The 19,472-nt window shown below is 37.0% G+C and overlaps 1 protein-coding gene across 4 annotated transcripts in view; it reads right to left on the reverse strand.

The window, feature by feature from the left end:
- The window catches only part of CACNB2 (calcium voltage-gated channel auxiliary subunit beta 2), a 103,338-nt gene that overhangs the window by 34,342 nt on the left and 49,524 nt on the right, over nucleotides 1–19,472 (reverse strand). For all 4 annotated transcript variants that reach the window (XM_053956810.1, XM_053956733.1, XM_053956658.1 and 1 more), the window contains exons 3-4: nucleotides 5,602–5,724; nucleotides 1,239–1,375 (exon numbers count right to left, since the gene is read on the reverse strand). In XM_053956810.1, coding sequence (XP_053812785.1) covers nucleotides 1,239–1,375; nucleotides 5,602–5,724 — 260 coding nt within the window. The remainder of the gene's footprint in view (nucleotides 1–1,238; nucleotides 1,376–5,601; nucleotides 5,725–19,472) is intronic.

Below are 19,472 nucleotides of genomic sequence, written 5' to 3' on the forward strand. Positions count from 1 at the left end.
ATTTCAGTTACCATAATGAGAAAAACTCTGAAAAAAGTAAGAAAGGTTATTTCACTCTTCAAATAATTCATGTGATTGTACTAGTTTCCACTTTCTCTATCTTGAAATATTAATAAGTTAATGCATTTGTGGTGTAGGACAATGTTATCTTCTGTGAGAATTTCTGGAGAATGAAAGCCTCTACAATTTGGAAAAGAACTGAATCACTGGGACACATCTGGCTGTCCCAGACGTGTCACTAGAGGAATAAGGAATTCAGCATCCTTCTGCTGAGGACAGCATGCTCACGGGAAAGCCATTTCACAGCTGGTGAATGCAGCTGAGCACTGCCCAATCATGGTGTCCTACTCTAGACATGCTCTACAAACACTGCTGCCCTTCCTATGGAGATAGGAAAGCATTTCTGGTTTCCCAAATGGTTCCTATCTTAATTCCAGGTCCATCCCACTCAAATACACTGGGAATATCTGTCTTCTTTATACTCAAAAGGAAACAAGTGACATTTCCTTCCACAGGTATTGCTAGAAAACTACTTCATTAAGAATTCGAGAGTAAAGGTGACATTTTTCTATCTTGTAGTATTATTCAGAACATCTAGAAACAATCCTTTTTCTTATGCAATGATGGCTGCAGTCAGAGATAACAAATGACATGGAACTTCCATCATAAAATGTAGTGCTCTTAAAAGCTGTGATTGTAGGCAATGAATTTGACAAGACTATTTTTTCCCTATGAGCTAACTAACAGGCACTGGCTTTGGCTTACAAGTAAACTCATTTTAACATTTTCTGTAATTTCTGAAATGATATTGATATGTGTTTAGACATAGGAGGATCATCAAAACAACAATGCTACAGAATTTAGATGAATCAATTTTAAGTAAAAAAATTTACTAGCACATAGTAAATGTACTTATTGTAATGTATATTAGCAATTATGTTACAAAAAAGGAAGGAAACCATTTCAGTGGTAGGCCACCACAGATTGCCAATCTAAATATCTACTTTTCTCCCAAATGGCAATGATATTAATAAGCTTAGTAATTAACAATATAATATTTAAAATAATGTTATATATGATACAATAAATAATTCATTATATATTAATTTCTTCATTGATCAAAAATGTTTGTAGCTGCCACTAACAACATTTAAGCATATATATGACTGATACACAGCATCAATTTCCAAGCTGTGTCACAGACAATGTTGCTATTATTAATGATTTCTTGTTATTACCTGGAGTAGAATTTTCCTTGTTTTGCCTTTTGTTCATGCTGCAGCCTCATGTTTTCTAGTTTGACTGGGCTTGGTATGAATCCGATTTCACAGCCTTCTTTTACCAATCGTCCTATCCACCAGTCATTATTAAATTTCTACAGATTAAAAAAAAAAAAAGGAAAAAAAGTAACATACTAAGAAATTACTGTATCTGGGATAACTTTGTTATTAGTTTTAATTTGCAGCTATGCTATTTTTTGTAATTCTTCCCTGCAGTTAATCACTGTGCTATGTTATTATGGCAATGAATAATTGTAGTAATTCTCAGAAATACATTAAAATAATTATTCCTTTCAAATTATTAAAATCCACAGTCCTTAAGTGGAAACCTTCCAGCAAAGACTGGTTTTTATTTCTACCCATTTCACCATCTTCATTTTTTCTTGCTTCACAGTCTCCTCTCATATATGAGAGCTGCTTTTGTTCTCCCTTCATAGTTCTCCTTGGTGAACACCAGAGACTTAGGATCCACTCTCACCTACTGCTAGAATTTTTATAGCTCTGTAATAATCTATTTTTCTTATTCCATTTTATTCAGTTCTCTATTTAAATTAAAAAATACTACTTCATAAATTCCCCCACATCTCACTAAAATCTTCAGAAGTATGACTGAACTTGGCTGCTTATATATACCCTACCTCAGATAGCTCACATGATCTGCATCTCAAACTCACCATGATAGATCCACAAGGAACAGACATCTCTGGATAACTAAAAAAACCTAACAATTACACAAGTCTACCAGATAGCCCAATTAACTGAATTTCAGCTCTGTTAAATATGAGCTATTGACTACTTTAACTCAACACCTTTATTCATACACCCCCCCCCCCCCCCCATGTGTGGGAGACGTTGGTTGATTTGCAGAAGTCTATGCAGCAGAACTATTTGCTTTTTCCATTCTTATTTATCCATCATTTTTGAAGGAGAATAGGTCACTCATGTATGGGCCCCACACACAATACTTCTGGTGTTCCATGGGAATAACTATCATCATAAAGGAATTTTGGGTAATTTGGAATATTTATGAAACTTTAAGAGAACACCTGAATGTGAAGAAAGTAGCTCTCTTGAATCTGAAGCTATTAATGTAGATATTATAGTGCATATTTAATTATATAACAAGTAACTTTAACAAGTGTACAGTTAGGAATAAAACATGTAAAATGTGTGGGCTCCCCTAAAAAGAAATTAATTTTACCATCATTGGTGGATCACTAATATACAACCTACATAGCAGTATTATCTTTCACTTTGGCAGCTACAGAAATCTTGTGGTGCTTGAGACCAACTGTAAGATATTCCAGCTAACAAAAAATAGAGATTAAAATAAAAGCTCTTTTAAGCTCATAAAACATAAGGATATCTATAATCATCCAATGGGATGCCTTTATGAGTAAGAATACCAGCATTCCAGGGAGCTACTCTGGAATAGGAGTTTCTCAAAGCTGTGTTAGACTGAAATGCATTATTAAAATTACACCCGTTCATTACAAAAGGCTAACTAAATCATTAACTTGGTAAGAGATAGATAATTTAAAAACACCATTGAACTAAAATCTGAACAGTCACTATTTTTTGCCCACAGTACAACAGATTACCATGCAACAATATTAATTTTATTAGATGCAATAGAAATCCTAAATCCATAGGAATTTCTTCCTATAGAAATAAAATCATACTTCTGCACGGTCTCAAAGATAAATGCTGTATCAGTATATGAAAAGTATAAGATACTTTCTGAAGTTAATAATAACACACATAATACTTTCTAATTTAATTTTTTTTTTTTTGAAATCTTGGTAGAGTGGTGTCCAGCTCTCAAATTGCTGGCTCAGTTGAGTGAATTCTCTGTAATTCACCTGTGTTTGGAGTGCCAAAGGAAATACAAAAATTAAACACAGAGCAAAATGATGACCATGCATTAAAGCCTCAAAAGATTCATAAGTTACTATGATGCAGCAGTTTCTTCATGCAGGAAGGAATCCATCATCCTTATGTGTACTGAGTTTTAATGAATGTAACCTAATAATGAAGATAAATTTCCCTCACACTCAATCACTGCATTGCTTTTCATCACTGTCCATGTACATTTTGAACCTTTTGGAGCCCTCTCAGCAGCACAAATTGGTGAATAGCCCTTTCACCAAAGAAAAGGACAGCACTGGTCCAGTATGGCATCCTTATGCAGGCAGAAGCTACTGGAGATTAACTCAGCTTTCTTTATTTCTAGCAATAGGTTAGGTATAAAATAAGTAAGCAACACTGCATTTATAGTCTAATATGTTTTTTTCTTTAACCTGCATAAATAATTGAAGTTCGGATAATTCAGTTCCCCCAGAATTACCTGTAGGGAGCACCAAAAGTACTGAAGGAGCAATACCTGGTGGGATACAGAGCCCTGGAGGACGAGCAGGGCCTGGCACAGAAGATGAAGGAGGGGACACGGCTGTGCAGGGAAGGGCTGGGCTTGGAGCACTCTCTGAAGGAGCTTCAAGCCACCCAGACACAACAGCTGCTGCCAAATGCAGGGCAAGAGTCTAAGTCCCAGTTTGACTCCTGTGGATCCCTTCCCATCTCGCCATTCCGGCGGTGCAGCTGGCCTGGTCCCGGTGTCCCTTTCCTACCAATCTCTGGACCAGCACCAGTAGAAAATAACCTGTCCTCGAGAGCTTACAGAGAAAACCAGGCGTTTCTAAAGGCAATCAGCACAGAATGCTATTCTAATACTCCTAGGGTTGCAGGAACATTTTAATCTGTTTTTCCACCCCTCAGCGCTACATGCAGCCACAGACAATACAAGACCTCAACTGAGCTAAGCTCCCCTTCAAGGCATTATGGAGATCCATAAAAGTTCAGGAGACTTTTCCTTCCAGATTTTCTCCCATATATATATATATATACACATCTGAGACGAAGTTGTGCTCTGAAGAAAAATGTATTAACTTTTAACAGAAAACTGCTAACCTTGTGTGTCTGGTTTATATGGAAACAGGGGAAACACTTGATGTAAAGTCTGAGATTACCACTTCATTTGAAGTGCAGATGGAATACATGACTACACAAAACCATTTGATTGGACCAAACCAAGCCTTATTTTCCAGTGCTTAAAGACTCACTGGAGAAGGCTGATGGTCTTCTCTTGCCAGGACTCTGTGCCTGCTCATCTCTTCTTTTGTCACAAGACAGAGCAGAGCAATTTCACAATATCATCAGTCAGAAAGCAAATTTCCCTCACCATATACAGTCTGATTCAAAATTATTTTCTTTTTGTGTGTTTAATATATATGAAAAATTACAACCATTAGCCAAGCATGTTTCTTGTGTTCCTCTAGTCTCTGTCTACCTGTGTTTCTCCCTCTGTATTAGGAATGTTTCTTTTGTCCCCAAAGCACCTGTGCTAGCAGAATCATTGTGCATCATCAATCATAACTACTGAGGGATTTTTCCATAGTCTAAAATGAGGTAAAGACATAATTTCAAATACATGGCTAGGTTTCTCTACCTTAAACTAACTTTCTATTTATTTTCCTATAATTTTCCATATCCAGATGGGGTGTTTTGAGACAAACCACAATGGAATATGACCAAAAGCTAGGAAAACTATTAAAATGAAGGAGTCATTCAAAAGGGAGCAGCAGGCTACAGAGGAGGGCCTGCATGTGAAAGTCACCAAGTTATTTTTTGGGAGTGTCTTGCAAGGAGCAGAGAAAGAAAATTACTTTAAGTGTTTAAAAAATTAAAATTGTCAAAACCAAACTACAGGAAAAGAAAACCAATGCAGCAAATGCAAAGCTCATTTATTGACAGTTGCAATTATCTTGAAACATCATTCCAGTTCTTCAGCATGTAACTGCTAACTAAATATTGTCTATGCCAGGGAAGTAGCTTCAGTAAAAAAACAGGAGACTTGAGGATTTTGGGGTTAAATGAGATGCAGTCACACAGATAAAAGAGCAGCAACCCTTGGCTGCTGCATCAAACAAACCCTTACAGTACCAGATTAGAAAAAAAAAAACATAACTATTTCATCTTTGAATAGTCAGACATAGGCATTTAAACCTACAAATAAGCTATTTTTACTAGAGGAGGAAAGTACTTGCTTTCTGAATTTCATTAATTTGACCGTAATAAATTTGTGCCGTTGCTTCTACAAGAATAGCATTTAAAAGAACATTCAATTCCTTATACACTGTTAGCTTCTTTAACATTTGTAAAGTGCTTTGGCAATGTGAAGTGTTATCAACATTGCAAAATAGTAGCACTATTACTCAAGTATTCGCTTAAAGAGTGATTCACTTACACCTCTGGTTTTACTTACTTCTTTAACATGAAGAAAATCTTTAGCCTCAAATGAGATGGCCATGCCTGGGACTGGGACATCATCTTCATGAGCTGCACTGTACCCAACATTTGTCCGAACTGCAAATGCAACAGGTTTTGACTGCAAAATAAAAGATTAACATCTTGAAGATTTCCCTTGCAAACGCATATATATGTACAAATGTATACACAAGAGATGATTTCTCTGTTATGCTGTTAAAATCATAAAAATTACAAAGAATTCTCAATGCATACATGAAAAACATAATGAAGACTGGTTTTTACTGACATTAGCTATTAATATCAGCAAATTTCATAGAATACAGATTTTAAGTAGGTGATAGAGCTCTGAATTAATTTGAGGTAAGTCAAGTCAGTAATAAGTAATCACAATCAACTTGGCAATCCATATAATATTGTCAGCTTGCAGTTCTGCTGCAAGTTTAGTCTTTGGGAGCTGCCATAAGAGGTAGGTTTTCAAGAGCTACAAATCCTAAGCTCCATGGACAATGGGGCTGCAAAAGGATTTGCAAGAGGAGCATGGCATTGCACCAACATTGCTTCTTCCACACCATTCTTATCTGGACATCCACGTGCTGGTCACCTCAGGATCATTCTAAGGCTGCTCCAAGTGTTGCCCTCACAGCCTCAGCCCCCAAGAACTATGTGGGGAAATTGCAAATTTGGAGAAGAGGTGCCATCAGTTGCCAGTAACCCCTAAGCAAGTCACCTCACTGCACTCTGAGAGCAGAGCAATGTGCCTTGAGATCATCATGTCATTACCCAATACCAGCCACAGAGAGATCTGTTAATTTCCCTAATTTTTTCTTACGCTGCTAGCTGACACCACTGAGTTAGAGGATTTTCCCAAGTTTTGTTTCAAGAAGCAGTTGCCAGAAGAGGCACACAGAAGCCCCACATCTGCACAGCTTCTCCTTACCAGCACCACCAGTGCTGAACACCTCTCTGCACAGGTATGGTAATAGAAGGTGTCATCCAGCTCAGCCCAGCTACAGCTACCAAGGGCTTCCTCCTCTCAAAGGTACAACCATTTTACAGGAGAACAACATTTCTTTCTCCTTTATTCTAGGCTAAACAACAGCTTGAGCTTGCTCTCCCCACAGAGGTTATCACACCATATCCCTAGGACCTACCACTGTCCTACCCCAGGCTGAACCTTTAGCCCACTTTGCCATAACCAGATAAATTGTTAGAAGGGCATCTTGACGTGATTATGTATTCATTATTACATTTCTGAAACTGGGCATTTGTGAGAACAATAATCCAAAACTAAAGTTTGGTGATTTTTGCACATCAATTAAAATATCTTGCAGTGTTGATACAATGGGAATATCCACTTCCTAACAGCCCAAACTCATATCTTAATTATCTCCTCTATAATTTTCTCAATGTTACTTCCAGTATTACCCTACATAAAAGATACCAAACTATTACAGAACTACTCATGCCACAAAAAAAAGGAGTCACACAGGCACTGGATTCAGTGATATAATTTATCTTCCTTAAAAATAAAAGACTCAATAAATTACTGGATTTAAATATTCATACAAACCCTCAAAACTTTCCTGAATGTGGAAATTACTGACTAATAGAGTTGATGCTTTCTATACTATTACTAATTTCAACACTCAAAATACAGATATGAATAAGCATTGAATTGTCAAATCTCCTAAGCAATACTTACCATCAAATAGTAAATAATCAAATAAATAATTCCCTGTTATTAATAATGACCATTTTGTATGACAGTGACCTGTCACTATAGAAATATATTTCAGAACAGGAATGGATCTATTAAGGAACAATCTGTGCCAAACACTGATAGGAGGGATAGAATGCTTACTTATCCATTCTCACATTGCTATATCCTCTAGCAAATAATAATAAAAAAAAAGCTTAACCACTGTTTCTTACTCCTAAAAGTAACAGTGGATGAGAGACTTTAGGTTGATTAAAGACTTTAAAATCTTGGCAGCATTGCAACAAACAGACATCTCCAGGAAGTTAATGTCCTTGACATACTTCTTAGAAGTGATCTAAAATTTCCTGTTAGAAGAAAACACCTGACTACCCAAGAAAAAGAATACAATGGAAACTATTCCAGAACTATCCCAACATGAAAGAAAAGTAGCAGGTGGAAGTTCTCTGTCATTTTCTGCCATCAAAAAAATTTAAAACTCTGAGCAGAAAAACAAAGCAAAACATTGAGTTACAGGTATTGACAGAAATGCCATGTCCCATTTTAGATACTTGCCACACTGGTAGAAAGGGAGATTAAATTATCATGGGATTAGACTACAATAATTCATCTAATTGAATATTTAAAACTAATTAATTTATAGAAGTTAAATGCTAGCCTTTTTACATAAATAATTCTGAAGGTTTCATAGCACTATCAAATTAAGTACTTTTCCTGAACTACATTGTCTTGAACTAAAAAAGCCCAGTTGTTATGTAATTAGGGTCTTATGTAAAAAGAAAAAAATTGACACATTCATATGTATATTTGAAAATGTATCTAGCATTTGCTTACATATCCTGCAGTTCTAAAATAAGACTGGGTCAAAACAGTTAAGCACTTGCTGTTCATCCTCTAAATCTCCATGAAAATGGGATGGCAGTTTAGCACTCAGTTAATCCACAGGCTGGACTACAGGGAGAGATGCTCCCAGATGTTAGACAGTTTAACATGTCATGTCTCTCCAGAGAAACAAAGTAGCGTGGAAAAATTCATTTATCTTCAAAATGAACACTTCCATCTTGTTTTTCTTTTTTTTTTTTTTTCTGATAGAAGTACAACATTCAACCAGCTGAATAAACCCATAAGGAGAACAATCAGATCACGAACATTACCATCGTCTATACCACGAAGGCATAAGGGAACACTCTCTAGAGTGAGGTTCTTCATGAACCAATTTCAGATTCTGGTATAAACTCAGAATATAAATTGTATTCAATCATATTCATAAGTCATATTCAACAACTGTTTAACCAATTTTGGCTGTACACTTTTGGTAATGTACATAAATTAAAGTGTGTCTAGAGCAACCTTACACAACTTTCTCTTTTTCTATCTGGATCTCACCTCTACCTTTACAAATTATATTTATATTGCACATCTTCATACCAACCCTCATTACTAATTTCATACTATTTCATACTATTTACAGTATTATTATATTTTACTACTTATAGTTCCTTGTGCCATGATTAACTTGTATTGAATGTAAACACGAGAATTTGCACATTCTGTCTCGGTCAATTTGTCAGTTTGTACCTGCTTAGTTGAATTTGTATTCAAGAAAAATTTCATTCAATAACAGAGCAAAAGAATACAATCTGTTCTCTAGTAATGTACTTAAAACATGACAGGACCTTTTTTTTTTCCTCTAACTAATTGCAGATTTTTTTATGCTGTTCAATAAACACAGTGATGGCAGCCCCTGGGGATCCCAGCCAAGGAGGCAAATTTTCTGTCATAGAATTTGCTCACAGAACAGGTCATCTCCTTCATGGCCACTAATTTTGGAATTGTTGCTTGATAATCAAAGTATCTATATTCCTCATCCACTACCAGTATGTAGAAAAACTGATGAAAACATTCTCCAAACCATTTTTGTCTACACTTGATCTTGATCTAGGATCTCCGATCCATCTTATTTCTTACTCTGTTAAATCATTCTCATAGTAGAGGCACCTCTGTATTTACACCAGTTTAAATAAAATCAGAATGCACCTCTATGAAGGCAATGCCAGCTGAGACAAGAACTGACTCAGAAAACGATTACAGTTACCATTTCAACAAAATGCTTGTCAAAGCTGGTGTCTGTGTTACAGTTCAGAAAATGTGTCTCAAAGCAAGTTCACTCCCTCACTATTTCTACATAAAGCTACTCATTCTTCATCCTATCCACTTTTCACATATGCATGCAACCTTATCCTGAAAGCAAGGAATTATTCTTCTCTTGGGTAATGAATATAATGGGTGTCTCTCAAATCACTAACAAGTTTGCACTCATGAAAATTTAAAAAGTCACACCATTTCGTTCATCTGAGGAAAGGTGATTATTACTACTGAACTTTTCACTAGCAGTCTTAGTGGGGAGCAAATATGACAGACGATGACCTATGTTCAGCACTTTTCTCACAGACTAGCCCTGTACACAGCATTTGTGCCATTAACAATATTAATACTCCACAAAGGACAAAGATCAATAGCACCGTGATGGCCTAATGACTGCTGTGTTGAAAACATCTCACTTTATTTTGCCCTGCTAATGACATAGAGTCAAATATATAAAGCAGAAGCAGTTCAAAACCTCTATGTTTTACAGAATTATATGATTTTTATTACTATTATAGAGAAATTTACAATGTTATGAAACCTATATTGTCACAAAAGCAGCTTGAGACTACAAATGCAAAAATTATGAAAGAATTTTCTATTTTACCTTTCTTTGTACACTAATTTATGCACCCGTTACACAAGAAAGAAAACCCAAACCCCCTGAGAACACAAAAAATTTACAGGAATTTTTTTATTCTAAATGCTGATTATTGCTGGAGCCTCATGACAGATAAGAAATTGTCCAATCTTTAACAATAGCATCTGCTCAGCAATTTCATTGCTAAGGAAGCAATGACAACTCATGAATGTCCCAACAGAAAATTAGGAGCTGAACAGAAAATATACAGCTGTTGTCACTAAAAGCAGTGATCAAAAATATGATTTCCCAGCAAACATCGGGCCTTCTTTTACAGCCATAGATGTGTGTACCAAATAAGCCTGGTAGGAAGCCAGAAGCACAGAATAATTGAGGTAGAAAGGACCCTCTGGAGTCTTTCAGTCCAACACCTGCCCAAAACAGGTCTGTTAAATCGGGCTGCTCAGGGCTGCGTCCCAGTGAGTCTTAAATACCTCCAAGGACAGAACAACATAACTTCTCTGTGCATCTTCCTCCAGTATTTGACCACCATGGTTCTGAAAAAAACATACAGGAACTATGGTTCTCTCACATATCAATGAGTGAGGAACATAGAAATCCATAATGGAAAACAAATACTTACTTTTCTAGTCCAGTACAAGCAAAATTAAGCATTATTACAAGTAGAATTTATCTATTAACAGTTTTAATTTTAAGCGGTCTATAAAAAGAGGGTTTATGCTGGATTCAGGACTTCCAACAAAGTGAAGGATCTGAGAAGTACAGTATGAGAACAAAACATAGTACAATTGTAGTTAATAAGTAGCAGCCTAAGTACAGTGGTATGATGATATCCAAACTTTGAAGGCACGGGTTAGAGGAGAGACTTTTCCACCTCTCGGGGTCACCCCAATCTGGGGGTGAGCCCTGTCACAAACTCTTCTGAATTATAATGGCTTTGGATAGCACAGATGCTTTCAGAAGGATCTGGGAGAGAAGTAGTTAAACACAAAATTGTTTTATCTGAGTACACTTTCCCATCTGTTTCCAAAATTAGGGCAACATGAACTCTGCCCAGCCATTACCAGAGCTTGCTCTGCTACTTTACAAAGGGTTGGCTCACTGAATTCTTGCCTAGGACATGTCACAACTGCTGCTCTCTGGTGCCTCCTGCAAGAGCAGCCAGCGAGGACTGGTGCCCGCTGCACAATCCCCCCTGCGCCATCAGCTTCCCACCCAGACTCGACACAGGTTGAAAGGGTTGCTGCATGGAAACTCAGCTATAAAAGATTAATTCTGACTTTCCTTAGGATCAAGGTCCATTGGAGAAATTTTCTGAGGAAACTTTTGAATCCTTCCAGTTCCTTGGAATCCCTCCTACAGCAATGCCTGCACTCAGTGTTGAAGAGAAGGAAAATTTAACACATCCAGCTGGTACAAAAGAGAGTCTGCCTATTTTTCTTAACAATAGGTAGATTTCAGAGAATTATTTTTTTTTGTCCTCTAGTACTCTCTAGAGATACTTTTGTTACTATTTTAGCTCATCTTCACACACAGCTTGAAAGTCATGTTTCTTACTTCCTTTTGCGAAATCGTATTTTAATAGAGTCACCAATGTCGGTTGACATTCAGCTCAGGAGGCAGCAACGACTGAAATAGCTGTACTGACGCACACCAAGCTTCCTCATATGAGCAGGATCTTTTTTTATTAGAGCATAATGCCAAAACTCGATGGTGGCCATGTGTTGTCTGCATGCAAGTACACCAGAAAGGTGGCTCTTCCATACCACCCACTTGGGGAGTAAACAGGAACCGCTGGAAACCGGCACAGCTGAAAAAGTCTGTTTGTGCTTACTGAAAACATGCTTATTCTGGCAGCAAAAGCCAACAGATGAAAACTGTCATTTGCAATAAAAATACTGTGCTGGGATTTCAAGTTCTTTTTTCAATGTCGCAATGAGGATGTTTTATGCTTATGAGACATCTTAAGCTTATGAGACAGCATTTTAGCAGATCTTAGCTTTTTGGCTAAAATGAGGTTCACATAGAGAAAAGATTTGCAGTAACATTTTCAGGCTCTTCACAAAAAATTTTCTAGGAAAAGCAAAATTCTGTGACACAGCGAGCTAAAGTAAACAATAAATAAATCAGCAATGCAATGGTTAAAAATGTAGACTCTATTATCAAAATCTCTTTAAAAAATGCTGCTTCGCTGAAATTGATTCTTAATTCAGTGTTATTATGCAAGTTTTTTTGCTCGTTCCAACATTTAAGTAATTCTGCGCCTCATTTTTTTTTTCAATTGGATCAGGAAGTCTCTACAACTGCTAGAGTCAAAGGTTAATGTTTGTTAAAACGTTTCACTTTACATAATATTTTATGCATGTTTTTCTAAGAAACTATGCTGAAAAATTCTTCCTTTATTCAAAACATGCATTTTGTAGCTAGACTGCTATGTTTCCAGGAACTATATGGCTATATGTTCCAAGGATGATATTTTAGAGTCTGAAAAGCCAAATGTTCTATTAGCTCTTAACTCATATGCTGAACTAAAACTGAGAAGCTATGTGAGGATATGATAAACACTACTACTGCCTCAGGGCTCCTGCCCCTTTCAAATTATTACATTTTATGGCCATAGCTTATGTTACCTTATGCCTCACCTGGATATCTATTGTTTATGTAAGTCTTGCACTATATGAGACACTTCTCATTTTTAAATTAAAATGGCATCTGTACTTCAAATCTCCCTGACAGCCTCGATACAGATTACATAAACACAGAGCACATATTCACAGCACATTCAAAGCGGTGGTAAATAAGAATTTGTTAAACTTGAAAGTTAAATATCCCAGGCTTAGGAAAAGTGAAAATGAGGCTACCTTTACCTTAGGGGAATGGTGCTGGTATCTTTAACTTAGACCTCACTGTGTATAGTAAATTTATTGCTTAAATTTAAATTTATGTATAGTAAATTTATATATTGTTCAACCATTAACTTCATGGTTATTTATTTTCTCCCACCTTCGCACTATAGAATCACAGCATCACAGAAGCATTAAGGCTGGACAAGACCTCCAAGACCAAACACCACCTTGACCAAATATTTGACCAAATACCACTTTGTCAACTAAGCCACAGCATTAAGTGCCATGTCCAGTCATTTCTTGAACACTTCAGGAATGGTGACTCCACCACCTCCCTGAGTAGCCCATCCCAATGCCTGAGCACCCTTTCTGTGAAAAATTCTTCCTGATGTCCAACTTGAACCTCCCCTGCCATTTCCTCTTGTCCCATCACTGGCTGCCTGGAAAAAGAGACCAACCTTCTCTCAGGTTGTTGTAGAGAGCAATACATTCTGTATCTTACTTGCATACAGGAGGATCTTTCCTTGCAAAAAAAACAACAATGCATGAAACACGAGGAGCTCTCCATAGCATCCAAAGGAGCTCTCCATAGCATCCAAGAACCTTTCGATGGATTCATTTTTGCCATTAAGTTCTCAGTTCAAAAGTGGAAAAACAATTGGTCTCTAAGATTTCTCTCTTTTTAAAATGTCATGAACGTTTTGCCTGTCTTTATCCCCCAAGCAGGGAGCTAATGCACCAATCCCATGACAACAAAGGAGAAACAAAATAATCAACAACTACTTGTTAATTATTATCAGACTAGACAGTAAAGTCTATAGATTTATATATCTGCACAGGAAAGATAAGATAGCACAAAACACTTTGAATATGTCATTTTCTACCTTTGGAGCACCTGACACTGTATACACGGTTTGTACGTTTTTCTATTTAATTATATGTGTATGTGCAATTAATTTTCTATGTTTAATTAAAACAAACAACAAAAGGATCACCCCAGCAATGTCTTTCTAGTGTCACACTGACATTTTCAAACACCATCAGTATGACTAAAATCTTTATATCTATTGCCAAAAACTGCTTGCAACTTCCAGCATAGAATTAACAGACTGCAAATGGTTTAATATTCTGTAAGATGCAGAGCACTAGAGCCAAGGCACACTTTGGCTCTGCTGTTCAAATATTTGCTGGAAGCAGAACAACTGTGAGACTCGGGAACTAGAGCTTTTCAAAGCAAAGCTAATGAGAAATGTAGTTTTATCTAATTTTTTTCATTTTATTAAAAAAAAACCCAACGTTTACATGAAGCTGATACAAAACTTATAAACTATTAGGACAAATATCATAATTTTGGTAGAATAACACACATAAGTAAAATAAATTAGCTATTATAATTCTCCTGTAACTTGTATCTCTTCTATATTGTAATCTTCCTTTCCTGCTTTAGACAAAAGCTCAGTTCTTGACTCCTCAGCCTGGACACCACTGTGTCTGTGCACATCTGGGAGACAAGTGAGCACCAGCCCCTCCTCCTTTTTGAATGAAGGAGCTCCCAGGAGGTTTAGCACCAGCACAGCAGCTGCTGCACTACAGTTCTCCTGCCCCAGTACAGGAGGAGCCATGGCCTTGCTCATATGTTCTGGAGATGCCTTTCTGCTATAAAAAATCCTTCCAAAGGTTTAGAATTAAGGTAGAGCAGTACTAGGGCTTCTCTGACATAAGCCAGGAACCAAGGAAGAACCATGCCAGCAAAAGAACAGCTAAAAGCCAGGCTTTGGGCCATTCTGTGTCTGAGCTGTGCCAAAAGCAGTCCATCATCAGCACCTAAAGATTTGTGGGAGCGTTCATCTAATCCCTGTCCAAAAACAGTCTCTCACACTAACAAGCTAACCAGAATTACTTCTCTTTAGTATTTCCTAATATTCTTATTTACTTTTCCTTGAGACATCTCATTTGTATTCCTTGCTCAGAGCACAAGATAAAACATGTCTCCTGGTGGGTGTATGAGATGCAGGAGTGAAGTGCTGTGATGATGATATCCTTACAGAATATATTATGCAGCTGGTGCACAGCTAGTCATCTAGCCAGCAGATGAAACATTAGCTGGCAATAAACCTTACTCTTATTATAGCCATAGAACTGCTAAGGTTTAATTCCAGGCTGGATGCAGCAAGAGTTATTATAAAAACATGAAATAAAATGACACAGAATTGTAACTTTTTTTTTTCTTTTTAAGAAAAGAGACATGGCATCAAAATGCAAAGTGGCAGTAAGAATTCTAATTTGGGTTTCTAGACATTTCTAAGTTTACTGTACTTTCCTTGGCTGTGTGGACTGAATTTTCTGTAGGTATGCAAGACATAACTTCTCAGGCTGAACCAAAGCCAGTGGAGTGGCCTGTGTTCAGTCTGACCAGGGAATCAGCCCTATATGATACAGCTGCCTAGGTGCACACAGCTGTTTTTCTCCACACACAGCAGGTAGAACACATACAAGTGTTTTATTCATAAGCAGCTGCCATTTACACTCTCAACATCAGGATTTTACCTCCTACACCTGTTGCTGCAGCTGGTTCTCCTGGGAAGTGACTGCCACTGGTATGAGAATCAGGCCTTCTCTCCTCCAACCCCCAAACTGCCTTGCCTTTTATTTTATAGGGTCTAATTTATATCAGAGAAATCCAAAATTCAGTTTCTTTCTCATTGCCACATACTGAAGAGGGGAGAGCACCCAGAGGATGATGAGGACACTCAGTAGGGGATCACTTCTTTCTCCAGCTGCCAATAAGAGTCTTCCCTTGCCTTTTCTCCTCTTTCTCCAATTTTTTTTCTGATTTTTTCCCCCAAAGTCCCTATCCCTATAAAGAGGTGATGCACACTCTGGATCTGGTGGGGCAGTTGTGTGCACACCAACGAGCCTCAACACACTCTGCACCAATGCCCTTTTACGGGCAATACAGAACATTACTGGACCCCAAATATGGTTCCCTAATAAGCAACTAAAACTTTGCATACTACTAAAGCTTCTAAAAGAACAATTTAAAAATTCTGCATCTTTCCTCTAGTATCAAAATTATATAAAATCCACGGCTATACTCCAAGACCTATAATCCTTTCTGAATTGCTGGTAGTCAACCAGAAGTTTGTAAATGGCTTTATGGCATAATCCATGCACACAAACTGACACTGGAGATACAGGAAAACAGATGGCGGACTTCTGCTCTTTTTTTTTTTTTTTCATTTAAATTAGTTTTTTTAATAGCCATATTCTACTTCTGTATTTACTTAGACACATTAAGAAACTGGAATGAACTTTAAGAGTAGAATAATGAGCTGCAATGCTGTTAAAACATTCTGGTTTTTGTGAATAAAAACTTCATGCAAGTTGTGGAAAATGGAAAAACAAAAAAGGAATAAAATTAGTGTGTTATTACTTAAATTACACATTTTAATCTTGCTTTTAATTTGTATTTCATCCCAAGGAAATACTATTTTTTGCTAGCATGAAGAACTTTTAGAATTGGTTGACTGGTATCAAAGTCAAAATTTTTAGTATGTGTTTTCATGGCTGTGTCATATTTTGAGTCAAATACTGGAAGATAAAGGTATGTTTTACATGTTTTCATGTGAAATGAATTCTCTTCTGCACAATGAGAATAAAAAATTACTTAAAATTAATAAATATAAACCCTATATTAACTTTACACAGCTTCAAATTTTTTATATTACTTTAATGCAACATTATCTTAAATTTTCAAATAGTCACTGTAAAATAACAGTTATTTAATAGCATTTGATATCATGATGGGTTTATAAAGGCTGGTTTCACATGAAAAAATACAGATGGTGCACCTAATTAATCAGCATCCAGTTAAAAACTGAAGACAATTATCTCTTTAGGTATCACTAAACAATTTACACAAAATTTTTTGTCACTTTTTATTCTCAGCAATATGGTAACTAAATGAAATGGAAGTCCACTGCATAACAAAAATCATGTTATAACAAGGTTGTGTAATAACTTCATAATCAGAATTTACATGAAGAGGAAAACATTTCCTATCCAGAGACAGAATTAAAAATACGTTGTCTAGCACAACAAATATACAGGCCTTCTCTGAAGTTCAAAATGCACTGTGAGATAGACCACTGAAACTCTCTGATTTAAGGATAAAATCAGCAAAAAAGCCAAAATAAACAACCCAAGGAAGGGACATGAAAGAGACACATTATAAACAATCAAGCCTGAAGATGAAAAGGGTTTTATCTGAATAATTACCAATTACATAAAGAGAGTTCATTGTCCTAATGGCATCTGTAAACTATGTAGACATTTATGAAGAATGGAATCAAGCAGGGCAAGAGTAACATCTTTGAGTGTGCTGGAAACTACAAGCAGAGAAACAAAATAAAAGGGGCTTCTCTAGGTTTGTTTCTAATCAGTTGGTAGAAACTGTTTAAAGCATGCAAGAAGAATGAAACAAGTGATCAGGATTTGGACAAAAGTCACAATCAGTCAGGAAAGACTGATAACAGGGGAATAGATAAAACAGTCCATATGGAAGCAGATTTTAATATACTTGCAGTACATCCTCAAGTATAAGCAACTCAAGGAAAAAGTTCAGGAAAGTTACAGGTCCTCACTGAAACAATATTAAAGGCACAAGCACAAACTAAACCATATGAAAAAAAGATGGACAGTACCTGAAACTGTCATATGAATACAAAAACAAATAAGAAACAAAGAGGGAAAAAGTCAGCATAAAATTATATATTTCTAAACTGGAAGAATGAACTAAATGAAAAAACAGAGCACAATTTTTAAGGATAGATGCAAATGGCCAGATACTCCTCAACTCTGTATGAAAGAAACACTTAACTGACTCAATGGCTGTCCTAATGACAGGATTTATGAACTGGACCTCAATCAGGAATGACTGTCAAGCATGTCAAAGTCAGGACCCCATGGAAGATGACCAGGCAAGAATACAACTCACATTGCCCCTAAGCAATCATTCTGAGAGGGTCTGGGGCCTCATGCAGCAGTGCTGCACTGTCTTGAGGACAGCACTTCAAGACAAGGTTGAAGGAAGAAGACTAACAGTTTGGCCAGGAGCAGTAATGATGATGGGAGGTGTAAAAAATGGCAGGGAAACAAAGAAAAATACTTATTTTCTAACTTTCAGAGGTTGCAAGAAAAAGTTACACAAATACCTATAATGTATGTAGAAGAACAGACTTGGAAGTACTTTCAAATATCTTTAAGTCTTAAATTTATTTTACTCTCTGAACTTTTTCACAGTTACAGAAGTTTATTTTAAAAAGATATGTCAAACTGTACTAAACTCTTTTAATTTTAGACTTTATCTCCAGATACTGTGTCAAAAGAGGGAGTGAGGCAGGAAGGCAGGCAGGCAGGACGGACGGAAGGAAGGACGGAAGGAAGGACGGAAGGAAGGACGGAAGGAAGGACGGAAGGAAGGACGGAAGGAAGGACGGAAGGAAGGACGGAAGGAAGGACGGAAGGAAGGAGAACTTTAGATTCACAAAGCACTCAAACTCTCTCAGATTCACTGCTTCCACTTGGTCAAACTTAATGCTTTACATCACGGAGTCAAGAGCACAGTAAATCTCTCCTGCATATCTCATAATAGTGTTTTCTATGAACTGAGGTATTTCTAATGAACTATTTTTTATCTACCTTTTGTCCCCAAAGCAAGCAAGCTCCATACACATGTATTTTGGATTAGTTAACTACCCTTTTCTGTTACTCAATGAACTTCTCATGTTTTTATTAATGTGGCATCTAAGTGCTATATATAAAAAATTCATACAAACATTCATTTTCAGCTCACAGTGATGTAGAGAGAAGCATAAAAAAAAAAAAAAAATGACTATACCCAGAGTGACAGAAGAAAAGATTTAAAAGAGACAAGGTGGGGTTTATTTCAACTGAACAAGTCATTAAGTTGTTGGGCAGAAAACAAGCCTTAAAGACTACTCAGAAGCCACCTGTAGTAGGTCAGATCAAGCAACTTACCGAGACACAGAAAGTGCATAAAAGTGGCCCATAAAGCCCTCCTAGATCCCTCACAGGATCTAAGGGGGATGCCTGTATTTGTAGGGAAGAGAAACAAATCAAGCCAACTACAAAGGTGGCAGGTGAGCTAAAAGATGACAAAAAGACAGAAAGAACTGTGTCAGGAAACAGAAGCTCAAAGGAGCTAGAAAAAACAGCAAAACATCCTGGATTGCTGAGCCCAAAGGACTGAGCCCAAGAAGTTAACATGGGTATTCAGACTTGCATGGGTACATGGCTTACATGGCTCTGAATACATGGGTATTCAAGGTCAACCCTCAAAACCTAAGGCACAGAAAGCAAAGCATCAGGTGTGAGATACTACTAGGCTGGTCCCAATCCTAAAGATACCAGGCAGTGCAGTAGCTGCAACACCCACACTCAAGAAACAGCCAGGGGAAAGGCCAAGAGAGGTGGAAAGGAGGCATTTTGTTCAGGATTATCTGCTGCAGGGAAGATAACACAGAGGGTCAGGCAAT

Source organism: Vidua chalybeata, chromosome 1, assembly GCF_026979565.1.
Source record: "Vidua chalybeata isolate OUT-0048 chromosome 1, bVidCha1 merged haplotype, whole genome shotgun sequence".
NCBI lineage: Eukaryota > Metazoa > Chordata > Aves > Passeriformes > Viduidae > Vidua > Vidua chalybeata.